The following is a 27,485-nucleotide window of genomic DNA, read 5'->3' as shown; positions in this document are numbered from 1 at the left end:
ATGGGGTAGCCCAATCTAAAGCAGTTTTCTCTAAATTAAACAAAATAAAGGAGACTTAAGCTTGATCAGCAAGGTACACTTGCAGGTGATTCAAATAATGAATCCTACACTGTGTCAGGAAACGTTTAAAATCCCAATGTCCCCTCTATATTTGGAAGGAATAAGGGGAGAGGAGACACTGGAATTGGTTTCGAGTGCAGGTAGGGTGGCTGGAGTAAGTATAGGACAAGTGACTTTGTGGGCCATAGTTCCTGTAGACGGGCCAGAAGCTGACCCTGTTCCCCAAAGATTACTTGCTAAGGACAGAGGTGTCTTGGTTAGTTGATCAACTGTCCATTGCAATACGTTCATTGACTGGAACAAAACTGCATTTTCCTGGTGGGAGGTGGCTACGTCCAAGTAATCTGCACCGCTGTAGTAAATTCTTCAAGTATTGCTTCCATGGCTCCAGAGAGAATGCATTTTTAAGATTCCTGTAAACCCGGAGAGATGTAGATATTTCTGTGAGGGTTAATAGGACCAAACACTAGGGCTGAGCTCTCTAAATATCTAAAAATACAAGAATAACAGGAAGGGTGATTGTGAGGATTCCTGGTGTGGCTTGGCGTGGCTTGGTTGTTAAGACCATTTCAAGAACATCTGCTGGGCTCCTACCTTCTCTATGTCTCCTGAACAGAAGACGAAACCAATTGGGATCTCCATACATGTCTTGCGATCAGAGGAAAGGACCTCTGTGCGTGGATACACACTGTACTCCAAATGTATCCGTGGAAAGGACCTATGCTACGGTCCTTCCCAACCCCTCTCGCCATGATGGAGTCTCATTCCGCACCGAGAAGCCCAGAGAGACGGCAGTCACCATGGACAGCAATAGGCTGTCAGGGAGGGCCTAGATGACAAAATTCCAATTCACGGCCCTATCCAACTGCTAAAACATGTCACAGTAAAACAATGTAGCCAGACTGCCAGCACTAAAAGAGTTCAGTTCAACCACGAAATTACACTGATGTTTGCTTTACCATTGATGCCCATTGAAAAATGCCATGCCACATTAAGAAAATCGAGCCAGACTAGCTGCCAAATGAGCCCCCAACCACATCAGCAGCATCTCTGGGCCTGGCACAACAGCAGCAAACACATTCATACAGCATATGCTAGCTCATACATTTAAACAAGCACCCCAACAGCATGTACTGCTCATTTACATGCACACACTTACATCATACACTCTCTCATACACAGACACAAACTAATGCATACATACGTACATTTATACTTTTTTTTCTTACCTTGCGCCATGGTCATCTGTCCTCGTGCCTCCTGTCATGGAGGCCCTCCGGTACCTGAGTAGCATATGACAGTAAGCAGGCATATCTTCCTGGTTCATACAGATAGGAGTTACCGAACTTTAGTCACAACATTGGGGTTTACGGACGCCTGGGCTAGGGAGATAAACGCCCACAGAAGATGTGAGAGAGAGAGGGACGGCCCTTACCTGAGCCTCTTTGCAGCAAACTTAATAAAAACCCTTGGATCATCTACACAAGTTGGTGTGTTTTTGATAATCTGTGACAGTTGTAAGGAAGGCATGGTTATCAGAAGCACCCAGACACAAGGAGTATAATCCAAGGATGTTTATTAAACAGTATAAGGGTGAGAGAAATGCCTAATCTAAACTTAAATCTAAGATGGGAGCAAGCTACAACCATCAGAGTAAAGAAAACGCTGTCCTAGTGGTGTTGTGTCAAAACAAAATGGCCTATACTAATAAACCTATTGCCAAATCCTTACTCTATATAACAAGAGGGTGTGGGACAATGATATGTATAGCAAAAGAGTGTAGTGCAAACTGAAATGTCCAAAAGGGTTTCAGTAGTTTAGGACTGCTAAACTAGTGCACTCCCTTCCCCACGTTACATCACGGGACAAGGCGGAACAGTGGCATGACTGTGAGCACCCCTTGAGTCTATAAGCATCAGGAAGCAGTTTCTCCAGAAAAGGCAAGATCCCTCGAATCAATGTCTTTTGCTTGGCGTCACAAAACTTTCCCAAGCTCTCACCATGTGACATTCCCCTCTTCCCTGGATTCCTTGTGATACCCCTTTGTTGGGTTCACCTTCATCTTTACACCACTGTTCAGTCACTTTAACAAATACGGTTTTCACTTTCCCTTGCTTTCACTTGGCATCACTCCGTTGGGTTCATTGTGGCCTTAAAATTACAGTTCAGTTAACTTTATCAGTTCTGCTAGCTTATAACACTCAGGAACTCTTAGGGCCTCATTACGAGTTTGGAGGTAGCCATGCCCTTAATCAGGGCATGGCTACCCCCAAACCCGGGTCCGGGTCCGGGTTCCCTGAATGGGGAAATACTGGGCCATTCTGACCTTGTAGGGCCAGTATTTCCCCATTCAGGGAACCTGGACCCGGTCCATCCCCATTCCCATTTGAGCCCACATAGGGCTCAATGGGAGTGGGGAGCATGCTAACAACGGACCCGTTGTTAGCATGCTGGGCCATTCGCGGGACCCGCTAAGGACGTCTGGTAAAACCAGGCGCCCAGCGGGTCCCGCGAGCGGATCTCCTAATAGGGCGGTAAGGTAAGCGAATCCTACATTGTGATAAAGTTGTAAAGGCAAGTGTGAACCCGACAGAGGGATGCCACACCAAATATTTGTTTAAAAGGACATTAAGGGCCTCATTACGAGGTGCGTGGTAAGGGGTTAACGGCGTTGGTAAAGGTGCCGGAGACGTTAACCCCTTACCACCCACCTCGTAATGAGGCCCTTAATGTCCTTTTAAACAAATATTTGGCGTGGCATCCCTCTGTCGGGTTCACACTTGCCTTTACAACTTTATTATTATCACAATGCAGGATTTGCTCCCCTTAGCTTTCTCTTGGCATCCCTCTGTCGGGTTCACACTTGCCTTTGCAACTTTATCACAATGCAGGATTCACTCCCCTCTCTTTCTCTTGGCATCAAAGTCTGTGCAACCTTCACTCTGCAGCTGGCCGGACCACAGCCCTTCTCTCGCCTCTTGGCCCCTTCTGCTCTGCTTCCATGGTTGCTCCAATTTCACAGGAAATGGGTGTAGGGATACCCTGTCTCTCCTTCGGGTGCCCCACTCCCACTCCCCAGGGACCTCCCATCCAGGTGATCCTCCCGCACTGGTCCACCCTGGAGTCTGAATCCAATAGCGATGGCCGTGCCCCGGCCACCTGGATGACAGATCCCAAGGGACTACTTGGTGAGACACCCTTTGTTTTATCACATAGTATTTCCTCCTTAATGTCATATTTGACTTTGCTATTGACATTGTTTATTGGATGTAGGCTATACATTCCTAGAATCAAATGGGAAAAGAGTGGCATGGTAAGAAACGACTTAAACAAGCTATTGATAATATTGGGCATTGCTTATTGTTTGACTATTTGTAATGCCTATATATGATCTCTACAGTAGAATAAACATAGGTAAGTGCTAAACAGACATATGAGAATATTCTTAATATGCTCCTTTTTTAGAAGCAAAAAGAGGCACTCCATTGCAAGTGTAAAAGGCGTACTGGTTTAGTGATGAAACTATTTGGGGAAGTTTCATGACATTTATTTTTGATCAATTGCACAAGGGTAATAAGAAATTGGTTCCTAGATGTTCTGGGGTAGGCCAGCACAATGTTGCTTACTTACAGTCAGGTGCTGGAGGGCAGAATATTCTCTTGCCTTAAAGCACAGAGATCTACCTCTCAGGTATAGCTCTATTCTTCTCTTCTGTGAAACCTGCAACCGACCAAGAAGGCTTTTCTGACTGCCACTGTGGTGGATATTATGACCTGGCATGGGGGCAGGGGGTGTATGATGAATACATGACACTGAATGAGGGAATGATTTTGAATGTTGAGTGAAAGAGCAGAAGGGGGGGGGGCTAATAGCTCCTTGTACACTTTCCTGTGCAAGTTGGTAGGGATTATAGGTATTGCAACTTGTTGAGTGAGGTGCAGATTGGTACGCCTGATGTTTAGAATTTTTTGGCTTGGACATGGTGGCAGTGACCTTGATGAAATGATTGAGTTTCAGTTTGTGGTCAAAAGAAGCCCCTATTTTGCAAGCACTGGATGATGGAGTGAGGTGGTCAGGGGGAAAGGAGACTGGGAGAAAGATGTCTCCTGTCTTGGAAGAGTCAAGCATAAGGCAGTATAGAGCAGTGAAGGTAATGCTTCCTGAGAAGACAGAGCTGGAGGAGGAAAAGGACAGCTGTGTGTCACCCGCAAAGAGGTGGTGGTGTAATCAAACAATGAAGTGGGTTTACCCATGGAGGAGTGTAGAGGTCGAAGAGCAGTGGGCCTAGGGCTGATCCTTAAAGGACATCCACTGGTGGATAAGGAGTGGGAATCTCATGAGATGGGGAAGGAGTGGTCAGGAAGATAGGAGGCCACCCAGTGAAATACAGTGTCTCTGAAGCCAAGGGAGGAAAGAGTGTGGAAGAGGGCTTGATGATGCCTAGGCAGCAGAGAGTGAGTATTATGAGGTTGGATAAAGGAGGAGAGTGCAGAACAACCGTCAAGGAGTTGGCGATCTGGGTGTGAGCAATTTCAGCAAAGTGTTTGCTCTGAACACTAGATTTCAGGAGGTCATATAGTCTGTGTACCTAATGGTATTTGATGAGGCAGATATGAATAATGTATATCTAAATGGCATCTTTATATATTGATGCCTACTCGATTGAGTGAACTTTTCTGGCAAAGCCTTGACATATTTGTTCACCTTACTCTGTGATGGTTTTATCAATGAATATAACTAAGAAAAAGAAAATCCAGGGGCGTGTGTGCTCCGCTGCTTGTTCTTTCATAGCCTGCAGTAATTAATGCCAGTGATGCTATGAACAATGTTAATAGAAGACCATTAGTAATATTCCATTGCTGGCAAAGCCATAAACGCAATTAACCACTGCCGGTATTTATTATGCAATAATGCCCTAAATGTTTAGTGCCGCTCCCTAAGTGTCTCCAGTGGAGTAACTTTGATGTAAATGTTGGGGGGAATGGAGGGGGCACCTGCCAAATGAGTGGGACAACATGGTGTGCCACACAAGTTGGGGGGGACAAACACCGATGTCCCACCATAAAATGATACCCGTGCGTGTCTCTTTCTTAAGCCCACAGGCCGGTGTTCAACTCAGCAGGTAAACACAGACCTCAAGTGAGCGCCTCCCTAACGAGGAGAGACTGAATTGTTAACATTCTGTTTTTTGCAAATCTTTTAATACCAGACCAATCAATTTCAGGCATTCCCAATCAGGTAGACTGGGTAACTGAGGGACAGGAGTGTGTAACTTTACCCAAAATCTCAAAATGTGATTAGGATGCAGTAGGATGTGGAGATTCAATTCACACAGTCTCTTGGGGCCTCGCTTTACAACATGGCCGCCATCCATGTGCCGCCTCCTTTTCTTTTAGCACTAACCCATGACTAACGTATATTTCAAGGCACTGTTTATGAGTTTAGTTTTTTTTTTTTTAAATCCCCATGTTTAACAGCCACCTTTGTGGTGTGGCAATTCATTGCATATTATCAGTATCCCCGCTTCTGGCAGAATTGTTGGTACAATATGGTCAGCCCTCGTTTACTGTGTATTTTGCCCTTTGAGTAGTAATCTCTTGCGGGACTGGGGGGACAAATCGTGACCTCTACATCAGCAGCAAACACCAAAAGGTTGCAGGATCAGTGAAGGACTTTGCCTGCTTCGGGGAGGTTTAAATGGCACCCACGCAGCTGATTAATCAGCACACCACTTAAGGTAGTTTGCTGACAAGGTGGCTCCCCTTTTCAAAGGACCAAGCTTTAGTCGTGAAATCACAGTTTAGTTTTCCCACTGTAAACTTTCTTTACTTGTAGTTTGCTGATTAAATTAAAACACGTCTGAATTTATTCGAAAGCATTCGTTTTGTCAGGCCATGAATATTACATTTGGCCTACCTCTTCCAAGTAACATTTCTTGTTATTTCTTCTCTATGTAACATTTCTTGTTTGTTAATGCTTAATGTAGCTTGCAATTATTTATAAAACAGTCTCAAAAATGGAAAACATCAAATAAAAATGAAATTCTGCTCCGCCGACTGCATTATGGCGATGGCCTTTCTATTCTTGCACGCCAGGCAACAAGTTTAAGACTTAAGATGCAGTGGCAGGCGACTTCATATAATCTATTATGGGGGTCGTTATAGAAATGATTACTTTAAAATTGAGTGAGAAATAGGTTGTGTAAAATTTGAACTCGTATTTTGTTCACATGCATCTATTTAGCCCATCAGAGGTAGAACCAGTGGCGTCACCAGGAATCAAATTTAGGAGTGACACAGAGGTGGCCACAGACACAAGTAGGTTGGGGGGGGCACATGCAAAAGTGGGGGGCCGGCTATGAAAGGTAATGTGTGACGTTACACGCACTCCTGCAGAGAGGCTTTTGTGCACCTCAACTACCCACAGCCCACTGCACCTACCCTCCCATCAGAATGCAGGCATGCAGGGGAGTTGCTAGGTCTGGAAAAGACCCGGGGCTACGCTGATGTCAGAACTGTTGGGACTGGGGGCTAGCTAGTCTTTTGGCTGTAGCTCCTGAGATTCTATCCGGGGCTACAACCAAAAGATCAGGGGCTAAAGCCCCCTTAGCCCCCCCTAGCAACGCCCCTGCAGGCATGAAACCATCCAGTGACTAATGGCCCACCATTAGCAGTTTCGTGTGCTACATTCTGATGGGAGTGGCTGCAAACTGCTCTGCACTCTATGTAGGTCGCTGTGCAGAAGCTGGGCAGGACACCCGAGAAGTGGCTCGTGCTCATGATACCGATGCCAGAATGCATACCAAGATCACTGCTAGCTTTGAGACAAAAGTGTATTTGCCATGTGATATGCAGCCAGTTGCCTTAGTGTGTGTGTCACAAATAACACCACGAACAGAGAACACGGTCACTGCTCGCTTTAGGTGGGGAGGGGGAGGGGGGATCACAGGATTTCAGTGGGGGGCCCGGGCCCTCTCAGGCCCCCCTAGCGACGCCACTGGGTAGAACTCACTCTGAATTATTTTGGGACCTGTTGTGCGTGTTACCGTTTGTAAAATTGTTATTGTCTGCTGAGCCACTATTATAAGTGAATCGTATTGTTTCTTTGTTTAGTACATAAATCCATTTCACTTCCTCCACGGAGTGTGTATAAGATTTCCCATCTGTATTTGCTGGGCCTTAGAGTTTTCTCTCTTTCTGCAACCCACAATTTGGCAACCGGTATGCTGTGGTCTTGTGACACTACAGACAGACAACCTGAGGACTATTGGCCTCATTTCAAGTACTGCTCTGCGGGTAAAAACAGCAGTGATGTGGTGGTAATTTTGTTACCGCTACATTAACAGCACATTGCTGCACCACCGTACTACAAGTTTGGTGGTAAGGTGGAGGCTTTTACTCCAGCAAAACGCTGGAGGTAAATTCTCTACTTTACTGCCAGAAATCAGCAAAATCAATGAAATTAAACTGGCAGTATTTTTGCTGAAATCCTCCTGGAGTTCTATGTACTCCGGAAATGTGGGATTAACACCACCCTGCAACCCCTTGTAATCCTGCAGGATCAAGTGGCGGTAACAGTAATTGAGTTTGGCGGTAATTCGGTGGATTTACCACCAAACTCGTAATGAGGCCCAATGCGCTTTTTCCATAAAATGTTGCCATATAGCAAGGGACTGAAAACCTTTGCCTTTCCAAATATTTTGGGCTACAATTGCAATCAGCTGTAGCCAGCATAATGAAAGGAGAGTGTTCTTGGGAGTCGTCAACCATAACACCTAGGGAGTCGCAAGTGGTAGACCCCTGCTGTAGAGCATTTTCCTGCACTAGTTGATACATTTCAAAAGAAATAATGGTTGGTACAATGTTTTGATATTGACATGAAACTTGAATATCAATTGTGTTTTTTACATACCTATCACAAAAAAGGAATGTGGTCATTGTTAATGTTCTTTTCATTCAGTTAATTGTGATGAATCCAATGGAGTCATCACAGATTCCGCGGTGGTGACCTGCTCCCATGTGTCCAGGGGACGGCAGCCGTTCTCTGATCCTGACCCTAGGGGCAGTATTATGAGGGAGGATCACATCGGAGGAGACAACTACCAGAGAGATGTTATGACTTCATTGGAGGAGTCGCATTGTTCCCTACTTTCCCATGATGACGACCTTTTGATACCGAGGTACTTATACGATATGATAAGTCATTTATAACGCACATGTACACAAGTGTTTCTAGGTGTGACAAGACAAGGGGGGAAGACGGGGGAGGACAAGATAAATGATCTAATTAGGCCTTGTGTCATTCAGATTGTTCAAGTGCGACAGCGCATAGTGCAGGGGTAGGGGGGAGGTGGAAGTGCCAGGGAGAGGGAAAGGGGAAGTGCATTCAGGGCACCCTTGCTCTGAGTTATTGCAGCCAGGGCAGCACGGCTCTGGGTAAGAGCACGGAGGCAGGGGGCTGTAGAGGTTACAGTTACAGCCCCTAAGTGCGCTGTAGGCCCGGAGGCAGTGCAGGGGAGACTGATTATGGAGGAGTCTGGCACCCAGATGGACTCTGGGGTTAGCCAAGCAGCCAGTCCAGTTAGCACAGCAGACAGATAGGTCAGCAGGCGAGAGAGAGAAAGCAGAGGGGAAAAGGAAGATCTTGAGCAGCTTCCGGAACAATAGGTGATACAGCTCAAGTTTGAAATGGGCAGAGTGGCCATTCTAGAGGGAGGCACCTGCACTGGAGAGAAAACTAGCCCCCACTCTCTGCCTGGAGAAGCGTCTGACCCTCAGAGAGCTGGTGGTGGCTGAGCGAAGGGCTCGAGCAGGAAAGTATTTTGGAAGAGAGAGTTGGATGTAATGTGGGCCATGGCCCCAGAAAGCTTTGTGGACGATGCAGAGGGCCTTGAGCTTGATCCTTGCATCCACCGGGAGCCAATGGAGACATTTCAGGGATGGAGAGATACGGTACCTGGGCGTGAGGCCAAAGATAAGTCTCACAGTACTGTTCTGGATTAGTTGCAGAGGGCGGAGAGTAGTAGGAGGCAGATTGAGAAAGAAGCTGTTGCAGTAGTCCAGCCCAGAGAGAACCAGGGCTCTAGAAACAGTGAGATTCTGGGGGAAGGTAAGAAAAGGACGAATACCTCTGAGGAGGTGCAGCTGGTAGTGGGCCTTCTTGACAAGGTCCGTGATGTGAGGAAAGAAGGAGAGAGTGGAATCGAAAATGACACCAAGGTTTTCTGCCTCACAGGAAGGCGAAGAGGAAGAGGGCCCAAGGAGGGCGGCCAGAGTGAGAGAGGGAAAGTGGGAGCAGGGTCTCACTCTTACTGACATAAAGGCAGAGATTGTTGCAGGCACACCAATCTTGAATTTTGGATAGGAGAGGAAACTGAGGGGAGCCTAAAAGAGAGCTGAGTGTCATCCGCATAACACTGAAAGTTAGAGGAAAAGGTAGAGATCAGGTGGGCCAAAGGGGCCAAGTAGACTTTGAAGAGCCAGGGTGAGAAGATAGAGCCCTGAGGAACACCACATGTGGAGAGAGAGGTGGTGGAGAGAAAGGTCCTAAGTTGGACCTGGGAGGGTCGGTCCAGGAGGAAGGAGGCCAACCACTCCAGGGACTGATCCCTGATGCCCAGTTTCTCACTGAGTCGATTGATATGATATGATATGATAATTTATTTGCATGGCGCTAGTACACAAGTGTTTCAGACCGTAACAAGGCAAGGGAGGGGAAACAGGGGAGAACAAAACAACGATCTTACTAGGCCCAGTGATATGGAGAGCACGCAAGTGCATGGAAAAGGGAAAGGGGAAAAAGTGCATGGAAGGGGGAGAGTGGAAAGTGCGGAGCAGAGGAGACCAGATAAATAATAATTAAAAAAATAGATAAAAGAGGCAATAAACAGTGGTAATGCAAACAGTAAGTGGCAAGTGCCGTGTTTACGGCAGCAGACTGGGTAAGTCTGAATAAGTGCAGAAAAATAAGAAAATGGGGGCAGGTGGGGGGCAGTATGGGTACAGATACAGTCCCCAGTGGCCAGGAGGCAGTTCAGGAGGCTGGTAGGGTGAGCAGGTACCTGGTCCCAGGAGACATGGGTGGCCAGGTGCGCAGTGCCAAGAGAGAGCAGATCAGCAGGGGAGAGAGGGAGCGAAGGCAGAAGCAAAGAGGAAGGTCTTGAGGTGCTTCCGGAACCAGAGATGATTCTCCTCAAGTTTTAGAGTGGCAGGGAGGCTGTTCCAGAGGGAGGCCCCAGCCAAAGACAGAGATCTACCCCCAGTTAGTTTCTTTGAAAAACGACTGACCCTGAGGGAGTTAGATGTAGAGAAGCGAAGAGATCGAGAGGGGAGGTATTTGCGGAGGGATAGCTGAAGGTATTTTGGACGCAGGCCCCAGAAAGCCTTGTGGACAATGCAGAGGGTTTTGAATTTAATCCTTGCATCCACTGGGAGCCAATGGAGAGATTTCAGAGCTGGAGAGATACGATCCCAGGGCTTGAGAAAAAAGGACAAGTCAGACAAAGATCATTGGCAGCACACCAATCTTGAATGGCAGCTAGGCAATCAGAGATGAGAGAGGGAGAGGAGGTGGCCGAGGGCAGCATGAAAATGAGTTGAGTGTCATCAGCGTAGCACTGGTAATTTGAGCAGAAAATGGCAATGCAGTAGGCGAGAGTTGCCAGGTATTGGTTGAAAAGCCAGGGCAAGAGGTTAGACCCCTGGGGAACACCACAGGTAGAGAGGAAGATAGATGATAGGAAAGACCCAAGTTGGACCTGGGAGGGTTGATCAGAGAGGAAAGAGGTCAGCCAGGCCAGAGCCTGATCAGTGATACCAAGGTTTTCACAAAGACAGTTGTGCTGGATGGTATGGTTGACCGTGTCAAAGACAGAAGAGAGATTGAGTAGGATGATGACAGAGGGAATGTTAGAGTCAAGGTTGGAGAGCAGATCTTCACGGATCTTCAGGAGAGCAGTTTCTGTGCTTCTGGCAGCTCTGAAGCCAGACTATTGGTCATAGAGACAGCCAAAAGAATCGGAATGAAGGTTAAGGTAAGAGATGGCCAGCTTTACCAGCAATTTGCCCAGAAAAGGAGTAATGGAAATTGGGCGATAGTTAGCCGGACAGGAAGGATCAGCATTGGGTTTCTTGAGAAGAGGATGAACAAGGGAGTGCTTCAGTGGGGAGGGGAAGGATCCTAAGGCAAAGGAGTGGTTTCAGAAATCATCAAGGGCTGGAGCAAGGGTGTCAATCTGGTTCCTGATGGTTTTAGAGTAACAGGTATGAACCAGTTTTGATGAGGCTTTCATAGATCTTACTTGTCTAGCAACCTTATCGGGGGAGAAAAGAGGATAGGACTAGAAGGAGAGTGGGGGGTGGTTAAAAGGGGGTCAGCAAGCACAGACTGAGAGGGAATAGGAAGGGGAGGGGAGGAGAGGGTGGACAAGATGTCCTGTGTTTTTGAGATAAAATAAGAGGCAAGGGCATTGCAGAGAGCCTGAGAGGCAAGAGGAGGGGTGGAGACTGCAGCAGGGTTGGCAAGCTCCTTGCAGATTTTAAAGAGTTCGGCCGAGTTGTTAGATGCCACTGAGACACGGGCTTGAATGTGGACTCTCTTCTTGGTGCGGACAGGGAGTATGTATTGCCTTTGGAGGAGGCGACAGGCCAGTTTGTCAGAGGACGAGCAAGAAGCTCTCCATTTCCTCTCAGCCACCCTACACTTACATTTAAGTGTAGCTAGGTCAGAGTTATAACAGGAATTGCACTTGGCTTTGGACTTCAAGCGGAGCATCAAGAGTATTTGAAATAGAAGAGTAGAGAAGGGACAGGGCTGTGTCCAAGCGTGAGCCAGCCAGAGGAATGGGGGGGGGGGAGAAGGTGGCAGCGAAATCCTCAACTAACACACGCTTCATAGGTCGGATGTTCGAGAAGGTAGGTGGCAGTGTTGGGGTGGGCTTGGCTTGGGGGAAGAGAGTGAGAGATGAGAGGAGAGAAGGCAGTGGTCACTCCATGAGAGAGGAGTGGTCAGAGGGATGGAGAGGGGGAGGCCAGAGGAAATCAAGACATCAAGTGTGTGCAGGGGAGTTGCTAGGTCTGGAAAAGACCCGGGGCCACTCTGATGTCGGAGCTGTCAGGACTGGGGGCTAGCTAGTCTTTTGGCTGTAGCTCCTGAGATTCTATCCGGGGCTACAACCAAAAGATCAGGGTCTATAGCCCCCCTAACCCCTCCTAGCAACGCCCCTGAGTGTGTGACCTGCAGAGTGCGTCGGGCCAGAGAGGAGGATAGAGCGAGAGAGGGAACCGCAGAGGTCGCGAAAGAGCAGAGATGAGGGACAGGGAGAATCGAGGTGGATGTTGTCATAACCAAGGAGGAGGAGAGGTCAGCCCACTCAGAGAGAAAAGAGGTGATTGGACCAGGGAGCCGATAGAGAGTAGCAACAGTAGGAGAGTGGCTAGGAGAGATTAAGAGCCTGCCGACAAGGCATTTGAAAGAGGAGTAAATCAGAGTGGGAATGATAGTGGCAGGAATCCACTCAGGAAAGATCAAGGCTATGCCCCCTCCAGGCCGAGTGGATCTGGGTGCAAAGAGGATCTTGTAGCCCTCAGGGAGGAGAGTGTCAAAGCTTGTGACAGAGCTGGCCGTGAACCATGTCTCCGTAAGACCAAGGACACCAAGGTCCAGTTCTTAAAGGAGATGGCAGATGCCAGAGGAGTGTTTGACAGCAGAGCAAGAGTTGAGAGTAGCAAGATGAAGGTTTGCCGGCCTTAAAGACCTTCTGGGGAGGGGTACAAATCAGAGATATGCCATGCGGAGTTGTGGAGGTAGCCTGAAGAGGGGCAGAGGAGGGAAGAATGGGCAAGGTAGCCAAGGAATGAGAGGAGGGGACAGCCGGAGATGAAAGGAAGTTGATGAGGCGAGGAAACCACCTATCGAAGAGGAGGAGATTAGCCTGAGGACCTTGGACCATGACAGTGCCCTTTAGGTAGACATTAAGGATGACTCTGGAGGAGTCGAAAGAAGCCTTGAGGACTTCCCATCGAGTGCCACCATTAATGGGAGAGGAGGAGACAGGACAGAGCACAGAGATCATATGGTGGGGGGCCATAGAACTGGCAAAGAAACAACAAAGAGGATGTCGGTGAGGGTCTGTCTGGAAGATGTGTTGGTATAGTTATCAGCGATGGGGAGACCAGGGTTGGAGGCCAGGATATCCTTTTTAAACTTCTTTTTTCCAGACTTAGTGAGAAAGGAAGGATAGTTGATAGAGAAGCAGTTGTAATAAATGGGAGAAATAGAAAGCACCATGAGTGTGAAGCAAAGAGGCAGAGGGAGGAGTAAGCAGGTACAGCGATATAGAAAAGTCACTGGCCTAGCAGGTTACAATCAATGGGCAAAGTTAATTGCAAAATACACCCAAGTTTGACTTTCAAGTTAAATGCAAAATACAGCCAAATTTGACTTTCAGGTTAAATGCAAAATACACCCAAGTTTGACTTTTAAATTAAATGTGAAATGATGGCCCAGTAGTTGGGGAAATTCATGTGGGAGTCAGATGGTATATGTGAGTACAGAAACAACTTCAAGTGAGTACATAACAGGGAGAGCTGAGAGTACACGCCGAGAAAGAAAGTACAGGGAGATCAAGAAGGGGGGAACTAACCCATGCTGAACATGGTATGATAGACATGGTAGTCCAATAGTCCAGGAGTAGCAGCCTCAGGGAGGGTTGGGCTGTGGCAGAAGTCTCATCAAGCGGCCTGTCAGCGGACAGGGAAGCTGACAGGGGCCTTAGAAGTGAACCTTGGTAGATGGAGACGGCTCCCGCCTCCCAGTTGCTCCGATTGGGCAATGAAGGCCCAGGCAACCAATGGGGGTGGGAGTCAGGCCAGGCAGGAGGACATCAGGACAAAGAGGATAGTGAGGCAGTCTGGGAGGGGCCGGAAAGGCAGTGTGTCCCAATGTAATGCAGCAGGCAGAAAGGGATAAACCCACAAGCTGTGGGTGCTGCAAGTATAATGAAAGCAGCTATGTGCACACCACCGCCATCCAAAACAAAACCGAAAATTAATTTTCTTTAAAAAATTGCACTTCACACGCTAAATGCACACCACAATTCAAGGCTTACCCTGCAGTAAACATATGGCATCGGAGGGTGAAGGATTGAACAGGATGGCATGATTGACCGTGTCAAAAGCAGAGGAAAGGTCAAGGAGGATGAGGACAAAAGGAAGGCTAGAATCAAGATTAGAGAGCAGATCTTCACGGGTGTTCAGGAGACCATTTTCTGTGCCTCTGGCTACTCTGAACCCAGACTAATGATCATGGAGACAACCAACAGATTCAGTGTGGAGAGTAAGCTGGGAGATGGGCAGCTTTTCCAGGAGCTTGTCCAGGAAAGTAGTGACAGAGATGGGGCGATATTTTGCCAGACAGGTAGGGACAGCAGAAGGCTTTTTAAGGAGAAGGTGCACAAGGGAGTTCTTGAGGAGAGATGGGAAAGATCAAGTGGCAAAAGCATGATTGCAGAACTCGGCAGAGGCTGGAGCGAGGGTGTCACGGTTGTCCTTGATAGTTCTGGAGGAACAGGGGCGCACCTTTTTGAATGACACTTTCATAGATTGGACTTGTCTAGAACCATTGTCAGGTGTTGTCAGAGAGAAGGAGGACAAAGGTCATACCAAGAGTTGCACTTGTAGGTAGGCTTCAGACAGATTCTCATGACAGGGGCAAGGATGTCCAGAGCGTTGGAGATATTAAGTTGCAGGTTAGAGAGGGGGCTGTGTCAGAGTGTGAGTCAGCTGCAGGAGTAGGAGAAGCAGAGAAAGTGGAGGTAAATGCATCCACTGACACACACTTCATGGGCTGAATGACCGAGAAGATAGGCAGCAGTGCTGGAGTGGGCTTTGCCTGAGGTTCAGAAAATTAAGTGGTCATCCAAGGGAGAGAAGTGGTGAGTGGGTTAGAGGGGGAATGTCTGAGGAAATGAGAACACCCAAGGTGTGTCCGACAGAGTCTGTCGGACCAGACGGTAGAATGGAAACAGAGAGAGTGTCGCAGAGGTTGCGGAAGAGCCCAGAGGAGGGATCAGAAGCATCCAGGTGGATGTTGAGTTCTTGGAAGGAGAAGTTGAGAGGTAGAGGCAATGAAAGAGGATGAGACGCCAGCACACTCAGAGAGGAAGAGGGAAAGTTGGCCAGGAGGCCTGTAGTCAGAGACAGGCCAGGAGAGATAGAGAGCCTGCAGACCAGGCATTCAAAGGAGGAGTAAGCCTGCATAAGAATGACTGAAGCAGGGACCCACTCCGGAAAGATGAGTGCTACTCCAACTTCAGGTCGGTTGGCTGTGGGCTCAGAGAGGATCTCGTGGCCATCAGGCAGGAGAGTGTAAAAACTTGCGACAGAGCTGGCCGTGAACCATGTCTCGGTGAGAGCGGGTACATCCAGATCAAGTTCTTCGAGGCGGCAGCAGATGTCAGAGGAGTGTTTGACAGAGTAGCTACGTGGAGCAGGTTGTCACATTTGAAAGTCTTACGGGGTGGGGTACAGGCTAGAGGTAGGCCCAGTGGAAGTGGTGGAGGGGCCTGAGAGTGGGCAAAGGTGGTAGCAGGAGGTGGGATAGTAGCCAGAGAGGTGTTAGTTGGGGTAGCAGGAGAAGGAAGGACGTTGATAAGATGCAGAAGACGCCTATCGAAAAGGAGGAGATTAGGCTGAGGGCCCAGGCCCAAGACTGTGCCATTCAGATAGACATTAATGATGGTCTTGGAGCAATGGAAGGAATCCAAGAGGACATCCCACTGAGTGCCACCATTAATTGGCGAGGAAGAGAGCAACTTCGGCAGAAACTGAAAAATCAAGGCTGTCCAAACGATTTACTTCTAGTTATTAGGGAACTATACTCAGGAACTTCAATGCAAATAAAACTGGACCAGTTGGGCCATCTGACCAAAACAATTTTCACATTACCAGTCATAAATTACTGTAACGAAAAAGTGATACCAGTCCTTTCATACGGGGCAGAGGCTTGCCTTGGTCTCAGTTGGGAGTTTTGGGAATACCTTGAATGATGGTTCTGGAAAAGAGTTAATCAACTACAATCATCCGACATGAGGTGGGCCTGCCATCACTATACGCGAGAGTTGCTTGGAATGCATTGCTACTTTTCAGGGAGGTGAATTTGGCAAACTGCCCACCGCAGTTCAACGTGATCAAGGCAAAGGGTACAGGCATGAAGGATTGGATATTGAACTTGCGGCTGAACCAGTGTAGAGCTATCCTACAGAACCTAGGCACCTTAATTTATACCCTATGTTAAAAATCCAACATATGTGAAACAAATTCTGTGGGCAGATGATTGTCGTGAAACGGAACAGCAAAGGTTGAACTGCGTTTTACATACCCTTTCGAAAAACGTATTCCCACTTCCCAACGTCACCCCACAGTATCTGAGAAGTTTCCCAAGTAACAGGCAGAGGGACCTTTTCTTAAGATTCCGACTCAATGTTCTCCATACAAAAGTTGTCCTAAAGAGATATGATATGTGGATAAATTGGGGAACGAGTCGCTGAAACATCTGACTCTGTTCTGCTCAGAATTGAGAGATCTGAGATCAATACACTTATACAAGCTCATGAATGAGAAATTTGGGCTTGATGCCGAAATGTGGTGGGAAGCCCTTTTTGGGAGAAAAAGCCCTAGAATGATATATGCCCTTGGGAAGTTCCTTGAGGCGATTTTTGGGAAACTTAAGCAAAAACAAAACATAGCAGCAAAAAATCGCCTGCAAGGGAAAAGAACTGTAATGAAAGGAAGGTCTTAGCTAATAAACAATATGTTTTACAATTTTGTAGGAGGAAATTTTGATGTTGGTTAAAAAGTTTGCAATAAACTAAAATGCCAAAAAAAAATTAAAATACAAAAAAAAGAAACCATCCAGATTCGACTTTCCTAAAAAGAGGGAAACAAGCCTGGTTATAAGCACAGCAGCAATGCAAATTAGACTTTTCAAGGGATTGAGCGGTGTGGCTATACAATACAATTAACTGAAATGCTAAGGGGCGGTCAGTAGCGAAATAGGAATCATTTGAGGGGTGGGGTCAGTTAAGTGGAGTGCAGTGTTTTCTGCCCCACCACCCGACCGCACCTGCCTGGTTGGTAGCAGCAGGTTGACGGCTGCAGGCTTCTTGCTTCACTGGCTGACACTGGCAGGCACCATCTAGGGCTGCTTTCCCTGGAGCTGTCCTTTACCTCGGGGTCCTTTGCCACAGGGGGCTGCAACGGGCAGTGGGGCTGCCCTCGGAGAAGCAATAAAGTAGGGCCTAGAGCCTAATCGGGCTGAGGGAGTGGAGGGAGGAGGAGGAACACATGTGCCAATTTATTTTTCAGATTTATTTCATGAGAACTGCCACATATCCTTTCATTGTCATGAACTTGTATGCATTTTTGAGAATCTGTTAACTTAGTTCACTTCTGTAATTCAGCCTAGCAGTAATCTACTTCCATGTTACTGCACATTTTAGAACAGACAGCTGGCATTAAAAGCTGCTGTCCTTGATCTGTGTAAAACATGTCAATAGCCAGACTTTAATTACGTGCTGTGGTGGCAGCTGGAATCCTGGTCTTTGCTGGCTCAAGCAGCAGTCATTGTGGTGTCACACCTCAACTGTAAGTCATTACAATTAAAGTAGTGATGTCATTTTCTGGTTGGCCACACATTACAGCCTGTTTATTGTGCTTTCTTTTATATTTCCACATTATTTCTCACATATATTTGCTATATGCACACTCAGAAGGTATGTGTGCATCTGATCACACAAAAGCGACACGTTCTGAGTGTGGTGGTAATGGTAAAAACTTGGTATTTTAAACATCTATAGCACCTGATTGTGAGTTGGGGTTGCATGTCATAACTGTGATTGCTTTCTGCTTTGATCAGGTGACTTTGGGGTTTCGCGCTTCCTGATGGGATCCTGTGACCTGGCCACGACATTCACCGGGACACCTTACTACATGAGCCCAGAAGCACTGAATCACCAGGGCTATGACTCAAAGTCTGACATTTGGTGAGTGGGCGGCATGTTACTTCCAAGCAACCGATTCGCTTTGCAGGCCATAATGCAATCAGCGCGGTGCACTGCCTTCTGTCTTTTTCTAGGTCATCACATTTCTGATGTCTGATTTGCCTCATGTAGTGGAGCGGGTATAACATCCCTAGGCACATTATCCAGTTTTTTTGTATGTTTTCGGTTTTATGTGCACCTTTATGAATATTGGTTAATACTGTAGATCTGTGCCTGCTGTCTTTAAGATGCAGGCACAATACAGTTCAGTTCATATGTTCAATTACTTTAAGATGCAAACAACTGAGGGGAAAGTAGAGCATCCGAAACATGGTAGTTAAGTGCATCCTTCATGGGCTGAGTGAAAACGCCTGCATCTTCTCGGCACCCATGGCTCTCTGTAGTGTCTTAACAGTTTCGTTTGGTGAACTTTGACTTCCACAGAGCCATGCAGACTCCTGTCCTTCTACTGTGAGTTTTGACTCTGGCCATTTTCTTAGCCACAGAGAGTGGCATTGCTGGGGCGCTGGACTTCATGGAACATTTATCATATGAATATTACTATAACATCCTTTTTGAGCTGGGTTTTGAACCAGAGATCACAAAACGAGGGCAGAAAGTGAAAGAGGACACTGGGCAGATGGTGTGAGGCTAGCATAAGGTCAGCATTGTCGGAGAAACTAGGCTCACACATCATTTTTAGTCAATGGTAGACAGCCATGGCTTCATTCGGCGGCTTGCAAGTCAAGGAAAACAGCTTCCTGTGTCTAATGGGACCACACCTGACTGACCCGATCCGCCCTCCCGAAACCCTGAGCTTCAGAGAACACCGGTCACCTGACCTGAGAAAACTCGAGAATATCACTGCTAGGCCTTCTGGCACCAGTCCTAACTCCCGCCAAAACAATGATTCTAATCATAAATGGAAAGTCCAATCTTGGTGTTCATTTACACCTATGAAGTCATTTGACGCCTTCTTTTCATTTAATCAGTTCCAAGGGGCATTGGATCTCCACCACAACATGCATTTATTTACTTTAAATGATACGGAGGATAGCTCAGGAGCAACGTGCTCGCCTTGGAAGCAAGACGACACGGAGCAACACACGTTCGATCCCCAGGTCTGCTCTTAGAAACCTCTGGGTATTAAGCACATTATAAATTACTTATCATATCATATATCTACTCTCACAGCATAGTGAAGGAAAGAGTTCTGTGTGTTTAGTATGACCAAAATAAGTTTGTGGACTTTTAGTTTGACTCTTTTAAGTCGACTTTATTTATTTCTTTTAATGGGTGCCCAATATGCTCCCCAACCGTGCCCCTATCCACCAACCCACCCCCCACAAACAGTGGAAGGATGTTCCTCTCTTAGCGTGCTTTCATGCCACAGCAATCTTCAGGGAGGCTGATAGGATTCGGGTGTTCAGGGATGACTCCCTCTGGTAAGTACCAGTATGTGGCAGCATGGAATTCTGGTAACTGTAGTGTAGAGCCAGCCAGGATCTAACTCTCCTGCATTTTACAATATTAGTCCTCAGTGGAGAGGGAGGGGGGTGTTACCATCAGTATTGCACTCCAAAGTCAGGCATGTGTAGCCCCAGTGCAGCCCTTCTGGAACTCCAGTCTCGAGTTAGATATGCAAACAAAAAGGAAAGGTGGAGGCATGAAAGCGCGCTACGAGGAGAACATCTTTGGACTGTTTGAGCTTACTTCCAAAAGGAAGTGAGTTGCAATCGCCTAACATGTGGGTACAGCATGGCATACAAAATAAGAACAAATGACAGGGGCTGATGTGGTAGAAAAAGGTTTCATTCTTTATCCATCAAAGGTAAAAGCAACACCGTAGTTTCACTGTCTTCCACAGCTGTCATGGAGACTGAAACCGAGATAGGACTCACATTTGTGTACTTTAAAATACAACACTACAATACCCAGAAGCACATTAAAGTGCAGTAATTGTCGCCAAACATAGAGAAGATACTCTTCACCAAAAAAGTAACCGTGCTTTTGAGAAAAGAAAATGTATGAATGCATTTAAAGTGCAAAAGTACAAACATTTTTAAAAATAAACCATGGAGGAATAAAAATGATGCCCCATATATATATATATACACTCTTTAACATATCTATATATCTATATCTATATCTATATATATATATAGATATAGATATAGATATATATATATGTTAAAGATTATATATGGGGCATCATTATATATATATATATATATATATATATATATATATAAATATATATATATTAATGAGTGGACTTACTAGAGTCGAAATAGCATCTCCCCACTAGTGACTAATATAAAATCAGCTCAGCAGCGGGTGCTCTCCAATTAAGATCTGATACGCCTGGAAAGGTTTGTGATGGTCCCTTCTAAAGTGATTTTGCATCATGCTAATCAGGGTACGCTACCAATCCCAATGAAGTCACATAAGTACGCACACAGGCACACGCACTGAGTATTGATTGGCTGCTCTATGCCTTTTGACAATGACTATGGGCCTCATTACAAGTGTGTTGGTCTTGTAACAACGGTGCCGATAAGCCTACCAGCACCATTGTTACGGGACAAGCACACTACGAGTCTGCGAGTGGGTGCCGTCCCGCCCGCCAGGGTCACACCTGGTGGGTGAAACGGCACCCGCCCGCAGAGTTTCACGGAAGCACCGGCACCGTTAATAACGGTGCCGGTGCTTCCATAGTCCCCATTCCCATTGAGTCCTATTATGCCAGATCTATAGTGTAATCGAATGTTTCATTAGTAATGGGAGATGAAGAGTTGCTGTAAGTCTTTTTGAAGTGTTTGTACCAGACATTTTCAGGAAAAAACAATGTTAGGCACAGAGACACATTGGTATCCCTGTATTTGGCTATTTTGCAAAAGGATGAGTAAATGTGTTTGTTGACCGCCTGTTTAAAGACATTCCATATCTGATTAATGTCTTCTTTCTTTTTCCTTGTTATTGTGTGCCAACATTTGGCTGTTAGTTCTTCAATCAAAAGTGAATTTGCCCCCTTATTAGCTTTAGAGTGGCACAGAGTATTGGTTTTATTCGTCTACAGTCCTTGGCATACCAAGTCTGAAGTGAATTATGTTTAGTTGCCAAACTAGAGGAAGGACAGGTTATGACTGGTTTCATACACACTACTCTCATCTCTCATAGAAGGATGTTCCGTCCATACTAATGATGGAGCCAACAGAAAGATACTGACCAGCTAGAGGGAATATTCTACTGTATATCTCAGCGGACAGAAACTCTGTATTTTTAGGAGACCATCTCAAATTTACATTGCTCATTGGGGGAGTGGAACGTGTGTCTAGGGTCTATACAGCCACCACTTTGTAGAAGCTAGCATCGCTCTGTAAACTAGGGAGAGAGATGCCCAACGCTGCTTGTAAGAGCTACGTCTCTTCCAGGCTGCATGGTAAATTGATAATTTTTCTACTTGTGCTTGAGTGGTTAATGAAGATAATAACAAGTCGCCAAATCCAAAACATCCAACTGCTCCATGAGGCAGAGAGTATTTCCCCCTCGTAATAAAAACTTAAGCACACTTAAGGGGGTAGTAAGTACCCTCTAAATTACATAAAGGAAAGAAATAACGTTGAAGAAGAGAACACCCCTGCCCTTACATAATGGGTGGATGAGGCCGTCTAAATCATTATCAGGTACCCAACGTGACAGCGATCACTCTACATGCTCATGGTCAGATTGGTGCTTGCAGAAGGGGAATCTGGGAGTCTGGATGCTACTCCTGAACAAGAGTGACATCTGGGTTCCTTGGCTATAAAAAGCCAAATGGCAGGAATGTTCAAGTGTGGGAATTGACTACCGAGGACTGAGTTTCAGAGGTGGAACGACTTTCTATCTAAAGAACATATTTACTTTTCAAATTATTAGTTTTACAGTGAAATATCCCAGATCTACTGCACTGCATCAATCCCTTAGGAAAATATGGAATAGGCTGTTTTTAATCTGTATATTCTGTTTTGTTTCAAATAATAAATCAAGACATTAAATACAAGCACCTTTTCTACAGAAGCTGTTGTCTCACCTTTGCTTGCATTTGCAATAAAATATCATACCTAGTTTTCATAATCACACCAAAATCCATCATGCATACTGAAACCAAATTCACACCGCTTTTTATTGGTCGCAATCAGGTCGGTGCACAACAACACAGCCGGCATTTATTGTATAGGCGGATGAGGACAATTTATCATGGTAAACCTTGATGAAACTCACCGAAGATACCGTATGATTCATTGGAATCAATGTTTATTACAACCAACACGACCAAAGTTAATAAGTAAAAGACGGGCACAGTGGGATGAGTCACCTGTGGGAATCAGAATTCATCTTTATTCAATAACTCTCTATTAACCCTGAGTAAGTTTCTCTTTCAAAACAGCATTCAATTTCAAAGTGGGATCCCTTTTTAAAGATTTGTACCCATTTTGATATTCTAGTTGTCTATAAGCGTGGTGCTTCCATTCTTTATACCCCCATTGTACTACATTTTCCCCTTAGCAGCAGTTCTATAATAACCCAATCATTACTTGAAAAATAAGAAGGAGGAATATGACACATCCTGCCTGATTCATTGATTTTTTGCGCTGAAAACCAGTGATTTGTGTGCCATTCTGCCTGAAAATCCCTGTTGAACAAATGGGGATTTGTGGGCAGAATGGTGCTCAAATCCAAATTTTTCGGTGTAAAAAATCCATTGATCAGGCAGTTCATCTTGGTCCTCCTTGGCTTTCTTGCTCTTGGCTATAAAAGATAAAGAGGGTCATTCCGAGGTTGGAGGTAAGGAATTACCGGCACCGGTAAGGGTGCCGATGCCGGTAATCCCTTACCTCTGTATTCCGAGGTCCCTTTGCGGGTCCTTCCTTACCGCCTGCTTTTAGCAGGAGTAAAGTACGGGACCCGCAAAGGTACTTTGGAGGTAATTACGGTACCGTAATTTACGGTGCCGTAATTACCTCCTTCCCCATTCCCATTGAGCCCTATGGGGCAGAAATGGGAATGGGGAAGGGCAAAAGGTGAATGGGGAATTACCGGTCCCTCCAACCCTGGAATGGACCGGTAATTACTCCATTCACCATGCCGGATTTGGGACAGTTTCGGAGGCAACCATGGAGCTAATTACTCCATGGTTAGCTCCAAACCCGGAATGAGGCCCAAAGACACTATAAGGTTTTGGAAATTCTTGGCACAGGCCTAGCGGAGAATACAACAATTCAGGGCAAAATCCCAGAGGCAAAACAGCATGAATATTTTAAGAATCTCTAATCTGAAACCAGAGTGTTTATCGGACAGATACCCTTTCCCCTGTCCATAGATAATTACAGTTCCACGCCCTGTGAGAAACCTAAGGGTATTCTCACTCCTGCTCCCCTTGGATCCTCAGCACAGGTGGCCAGGAAAAGGCCATCATTTTTGGATGTGGAGAAGTGAGGGAGGATCACCTGGGTAGAGGTCCCTGAGAATTGGGAGTGGGGTGCCCTCTGGTGAGACATGGTATTCCCCCTGTCACTATTGACGACCAACCAACCTAACCCTTCCTCGTCCTTTATGGGCTGTTATAAGCCACCCCCTCCCATTTCCCCACATCTGACACTTGGCAGTATAGACACGAGGAAGAGGAGACTGAGAGTAATGTACACTAGACCATATCACCACTTTAGAACTGGGACGAGGAAGATGCCTGAAAAGAGTAGTGAAGGTCAGGCAAATCCTCCTAACCATGATCAGGCAAATCCAATTGGAAGTACGCACCTGCAACCTGTTAAAGGGTTGCACGTGTATAAAGGGAGACAGAATGTGCAGCAAGGGGAGAAACAGGGAGACCTGTTGGAAGGAGACCAGCAGGAGACCCGTTTTCGGAGGAGACAGCCGTGGTGGGACCTGTGGAGGAGCCAGGATGCCGGCCAGAAGCCCAGGAAGCCTGAAAAGCCCAAGGCACATTGGGCCGGTGGGCGTTTGCTGGAGTGGCAGCCTCTGTGCTACACAAACCAGCAGCTGTAGCTGCAGAGGTTCAGGAGAGAGCAGGATGCCAACTGCATCCCTACGGAGCACCCAGCGTGGGTTAGGAAGGCCCACAGTGAGATTGCAGCTCGTAGTACCTGGCCCACCACCGGCATGGCTGTGAAGAAATAGAGTGGTCTGCTGAGGAACAGCACCAAAGACCAGTGAGTAATGGGAAAGGCATTCGGCGGCCAGGGGCGTTCTTAGAGAGTGGCCAAGCGGTAAGGCTTTACCGGACTGAAAGATAAACTTGAAAGTAAACATGCAAGATGCATATTGAATACCAAACCAAATGGGTACCTCAAATTAAGCATATTGAACATTTGTTTAAACATGCTAGATGCACATTGAACACTGAACATTTGTCAAACACCGAACTGAATGAAACTTTGCAAATAGGCGCATTGGATATTTTTTTAATACTGAACAGAACAAAATCTCGCAATTCAGCTCTGTGATTATGAAATTAAGTGACACTTTATGGGCAAAGCAAATAGTAAAAACAGTCAGAGGGACAGTGCTCCTATGACAACAATATAGAAGAAAAAGCATATGGGTGAAAGGAACGTCATAGAAAGTTGGGACAGGAGTTAGACCACCACAAAGTGAACTTTGTAACCAAATAAAGTGCAGCAGGGCCCAGAATGGTCAGAGGTGTGGGACACGCTCTGGCAAAGCCAGGAGGCTACCGGGGAGAAGCCAGAGAACTGTAAATATCCTCCATAAATCCAAGAGGGCAACGAAGAGAGTGACTGACACTGGTTGCGCAAACTGTGATGGGTGGACCGTTTGGTCTGACAATTGCGCCTAGAACAGTGAGCCCTGAACTGTGAGAAACAAAATACCTTGTGGAATAAGCCAAGAAGGGGCCTTGCCAGGGAATGGATAAGGCAATCATGGAAAAAGGTCAAGCTAATCCTGATTTTTGTTAAACCACTTGCTTTAAAGACTGAAATAAGTATAACTGGCAGAACTGAAGAGTTGGGGAAGGGAATCCTGAGACATGAGGAGTTACATTTTGTTGTCTTGAGAACAAAGCCTCAAGATCTGTTTCTTTTGAGCTGTGTTGCTGAACATTGGGGAAGGGACCCCCGAAGGATTGTGTGGAACTATAGTGGAAGGTAACCGTGAGACTTTTTGCGGAACTTTCTTTAACTTGGGGAAGGGGAGTTGAAGAAGAAGCTGAGAGCTGGAAGCAGCTCATAATTTTATGTTGATCACCATTCCTTTGGTTATTAACATCCCTACACATTGTTTAGTTTAGTTGCGAGGGCAAGCATAGGCTTTGGACACAGACAGACTTTTAAATTGGACTCTTTGAATGTGACTTTCCTTAGTTTCGTTCAGGTAGGGGAATCCCACCTTAGCATAGGGCAAGATAGGCCTTTTACCATCCTGACATTTGAGTTAATGAATTACTTTGTTCTGAATATTAAATCTGTTGTCTGTATCGCACTCATGACGCCTTCACAGCCCCTAGTATTTATAGTGAAAGAGTTCAATCTGGCAATCATAGTACAAACAATTGATACATTCCCCGTCCTGATAAGATACCAATGGACTTATTTAAGTCTGTACTTTACATCTGGGCACGGTACTGAGATCTTGTTGTTGAGTGTTGGTGATATCATAGGGAATCTGAGTATTATTAGTCACCTCTTCCGGTATCAAACAAGATTACACCATAGCATTAGACTCAGAGATGTTCTCTTTCCACTCTTTCAACAAGTTTAAATGGTAGATCTATGTCTTCTGGCGATGGACTGGCTGTGCGATCTTATAATTACAGGGTCCTGTCTTGACCAATACCTCATATGGCCCAAGTAATTGAGAAATAAGCGTGTTGTCTGAGGTAGGGAGAAGTACAAGGACCTTTTGCCGATGGAGAATGTCCAAAGGGAGATTTTATTTTGTCATAAAATGCCTTTTGTTGACTTCTGGCTCTACCAAGGTGGTCTTGTACCAGGGATAGAACAGCTGTCATGTGTTCTTTTAATTGAGAGGCTGTCTGTGAGAGTGGTATTGGAGCTTCTTACCTTTCCTTCCATGTTTCTCAAAGCATGTCTGAAACATCTCTGGCTTCTCGCCCATACAGTAATTCGACAGGTGAGAAACTGGTGGAAGCTTGAGGTGTTTTCCTTATTATGGCAAACATGGTCCACAGAATCATTGGATCCCAGTTGGTCCCATCTGCATCGACTAATTTCCTAAGAATAGTCTTAAGGTTCTTGTTAAACTGTTTAACTAATTCGTCCATTTGGGGATGGTAAACAAACGTCCTCAAGGTGGTTATATGAAGTAGCTCTTTTACCACCCTCATGAGCTTAATCATAAAGGTGGTATCCTGGTATGTTACAATTGCTTTAAGGAAGCCCACTCGAGAGAGGAAGGGGTGTAAATGTTTGAGTATCTGCTGAGTGGTATTATTGAGCAGGGTATCGGGTGGCATAGTCGATTATCACTAACATGTATTTTCCCTAACTTGGATTTTTCAAGGGGTCCAACAATATCCATCCCAATCCTCGAGAATGGTACTTTGATGATGGGTAATTGGTTCAAAGGGGCTGGAGGTGGTAAGTGAGTCCTGGTATGCTGACATATTTCAGGTCTAGTTGAAATTCTTTGTATCGATATGTATCGCTGGCCAGTAGAATTTGCTGGTTAGGTGAGCCTGAGTTTTGGCCTAGCCCAGATGTCCCCCTGTAAGATGTGAGTATACAATCTCAAGCACTATCTGTTTGTGACTTCAGGGAACCACTAGTTGTGTTTTAGGTATCCCTTCTGGAGTAACATTCCCTCTATACAGGAGTCCTTTCTTTTAAAAGAAAAATGGCCCTCCTCCCTTCTGACCCTCAGACTTGGCTAAAACTTGTAGGAGGGCTTCATCTAGTAAGGAATTGTTTCGCTGAGCAAAGGCCAAATCGGGAAGTATGTCAGAACATTCATCACTGATGGGCGGAGTTTGGATAGAACTAGGTTGGGCATCAGCTTCCCAAAACCCAAAGCACCTCTGTCAGTGGTATCTTTCTCAGCCTCTTCTTTGAGGACAGGTGGCATCATCCTCTCAAGTACCCTCTGGGCTATTTGATCCCATCCCTGGATCTGAAAGGCCTCTTCCCCATGATATGATTGTGGAGTAATTGCTGGATAGTCCCTCTAAAATCAGGGTTGATCCCCCCTGGCAGGACATTGATGCCAAACTTCCATGCAAGTCCTGATTGGGGTGGCAACCTGGTGTAGGTTCCAGGAGGTGGACTAAAGACAAGATCAATAGGGATGAGACATTTTTCCTTTGGCAGGATGGTTTCTACAAAGATCCAACTGAACAGAACCTTTAGTT

The 27,485-nt window shown here is 46.1% G+C and overlaps 1 protein-coding gene across 1 annotated transcript in view; it reads left to right on the top strand.

Moving 5' to 3' along the window:
* Window positions 1-27,485, top strand: part of NEK11 (NIMA related kinase 11) — a 1,698,151-nt gene that overhangs the window by 732,987 nt on the left and 937,679 nt on the right. Inside the window, exon 6 of the mRNA XM_069648723.1 lies at window positions 17,974-18,100. Coding sequence (XP_069504824.1) covers window positions 17,974-18,100 — 127 coding nt within the window. The remainder of the gene's footprint in view (window positions 1-17,973; window positions 18,101-27,485) is intronic.

The sequence above is a fragment of the Ambystoma mexicanum genome, chromosome 2q (assembly GCF_040938575.1).
Source record: "Ambystoma mexicanum isolate Mex_15411 chromosome 2q, UKY_AmexF1_1, whole genome shotgun sequence".
In the NCBI taxonomy this organism is placed as follows: domain Eukaryota; kingdom Metazoa; phylum Chordata; class Amphibia; order Caudata; family Ambystomatidae; genus Ambystoma; species Ambystoma mexicanum.
The sequence above is the reverse complement of the archived record's forward strand: the minus strand, read 5'-3'. Positions and strand labels throughout refer to the sequence as shown.